The following is a 2,538-nucleotide window of genomic DNA, read 5'->3' on the forward strand; positions in this document are numbered from 1 at the left end:
ACTTCCATCTAGTTCCAAACAATTCCATGTCAAAATATAGCTGTGTACCTACCTGTTAAGCAGCTCCTTCTTATTTCTCACTCCTCCTAGCCCCAGACAACTACCAGTGTTCTTTTCATCCATATGGATTTACTTACTCTGAATGTTTTAAATGGAATCATACAATATGTGACCTTTTGTGTCTGTCTCTTTTCCCTAAGCATAATGTCTTCAAGGTTCATCCATATTGTAACAGATGTTATGATTACTTTCTTGTAATTTTCTTTCTCTTTCTCTTTTCTTTTCTTTCCTTTTTCTTTTTTTTTTTTTTTTTTTTTTTGACACAGGATCTCACTGTGTTACTCAAGCTGGAGTGCAGTGGTGCAATCTTGGCTCACTGCAGCTTTGACCTCCCAGGCTCAAGAAATCCTCCCACCTCAACCTCCTGAGTAGCTGGGACTACAGGTACATACCACTACACTTGACTAATTTTTTTTGTTTTTTTGTAGAGACAGGGTTTCACGATGTTGCCTAGGCTGGTCTCGAACTCCTGAGCCCAAGTGATCCTCCTACCTTGAACTCCCAATGTGCTGGGATTACAAGCATAATAAGCCACTGTGCCTGGCCACTCTCTTGTAATTTCCTTTCAACCTTTAAGTATATTTTTCTCCTGGGAGTATGGGAAGAACAGTATGGTGATCTGGGCACTCTTTTTGTTTGGAAACATCTGGAATTATCCAAAAACATGAAAGGTAAGGCACTGGTTCCAAGCTTTCTAGGTACAGACTGGAAACTAGTCAAAGCGTTAAGACATATGGGACTCAATGACCCTACTATTAATGCTTTTGCTTTTGGAGCCATTCCCAATCCTGCATACATTTGTTAGTGACAAGTCTGGTGGGTTGCCCAGGATATGTCTATTTTGAGAGATTCTGCAGTGGGCCTGGGACAGAGAGGGAAGCACTGAGCCTTGGGAGGGTGAACCAGAGGGTGCAGTCTGCTCTCCTGTCCTTTCAGGGAACTTTCCAGTTCTATCTGTTGCATGCCTCCCATTTAGAATCTAATGATCCAGAATTCATATTTATTTAAGTACTTACCATTTGAGTTCTCATGTAGTATGGCAGTTTTATGTCTCCTGCAAAGCATTCAAAAATTTAAAGACCACTAAATCAAACTTTAAAACTTCTGTGTATCACCAGATATGGTGGCTCATGCCTGTAATCACTTGAGGTAGATCACCTGAGGTCAGGAGTTCAAGACCAGCCTGGCCAACATGGTGAAACCCTGTCTCTACTAAAAATACAAAAAATTAGCTGGACGTGGTAGCACATGCCTGTAATCCCAGCTACTCAGAAGGCTGAGGCAGGAGAAATGCTTGAACCTGGGAGGCGGAGGTTGCAGTGAGCCGAGATTGCACCACTGTACTTCAGTCTGGGCAACAGAGTGAGGTTGTCTCAAAAAATAATAAATAAATAAATAAATAAAACCACTGTGTATCAAAGAATATAATTTATAAAGTGAAAAGGCAACATACAGTGTAGGAGAAAATATTTACAAATCATATATCTGATAAGGGGTTTATGTGCAGAATGTATAAAGAATACCAAAATGGCAGTGTTCGGGTATGAGGCTGGGGCTAAGCTGAGGGATTCAGGTGTGGTGCGGGTAGGAACTGAGGAAGCGCCCAAGGATGTCAAGATGACCGCATCTATGCATGGTCAACCCAGTCCTTCTCTAGAAGATGCAAAACTCAGAAGATCAGTGATCATAGAAATCATAGAAAAAAATTTTGACTACCTTAGAAAAGAAATGACACCAAATATATATCAAATGGCATCATTTGGGACAACAACTGGTTTCTCTGGAATATTCTCAAACTTCCTGTTCAGATGCTGCTTCAAGATAATATAAGCAAGGAAAACTGTGTTTTCAGAAGCTCACTGATTGGCATAGTTTGTGGTGTTTTCTACCCCAGTTCTTTCGCGTTTACTAAAAATGGACGTCTGGCAACCAAGTATCATACCGTTCCACTGCCACCAAAAGGAAGGGTTTTACTCCATTGGATGATGCTTTGTCAAACACAAATGAAATTAATGGCGATTCTTCTAGTCTTTCAGATTATGTTTGGAATATTAAATGGTCTACACCATTATGCAATATTTGAATGGACACTTGAGAAAACTATACATGAAGAGTAACCAAAAAAATGAATGGTTGCTAACTTAGTAGAATGAAGTTTTTATAAAGAGGACTCAGGCATTGCTGAAAGAGTTAAAAGTAACTGTGAACAGATAATTTGTTTCTGTGCCTTTTGCCTGGTATCTAGCAAATACTAAAAAAAATTCAATAATTCAATCAATATAAGTTTCATCTTACATATAAGTTACAGGTTTTATCTCCTGATAGTGTGTCCATTTTGCTTGGTACATAACAGATAATAAATATTCAGTATCAATAAATGTAATAATAATTTTAAAAAAGAATTACAACTCAACAACAAATAACATTAAAAATAGCAAAGGACTTGAATAGACATTTCATCAAAGATGATATACAAAT

General features: G+C 38.4%; 1 protein-coding gene across 1 annotated transcript; it reads left to right on the forward strand.

Moving 5' to 3' along the window:
* The first annotated feature begins 1,500 nt into the window (after positions 1-1,500).
* On the forward strand, positions 1,501-2,255 carry LOC139358869 (complex I assembly factor TMEM126B, mitochondrial-like). Its single transcript, XM_071080931.1, has 2 exons — positions 1,501-1,671; positions 1,782-2,255. The coding sequence occupies exons 1-2, from the start codon at positions 1,588-1,590 to the stop codon at positions 2,175-2,177; spliced, it is 480 nt and encodes a 159-aa protein (XP_070937032.1). The 5' UTR covers positions 1,501-1,587; the 3' UTR covers positions 2,178-2,255.
* The last annotated feature ends 283 nt before the right edge of the window (positions 2,256-2,538 follow it).

The sequence above is a fragment of the Macaca nemestrina genome, chromosome 15, assembly GCF_043159975.1.
Source record: "Macaca nemestrina isolate mMacNem1 chromosome 15, mMacNem.hap1, whole genome shotgun sequence".
NCBI lineage: Eukaryota > Metazoa > Chordata > Mammalia > Primates > Cercopithecidae > Macaca > Macaca nemestrina.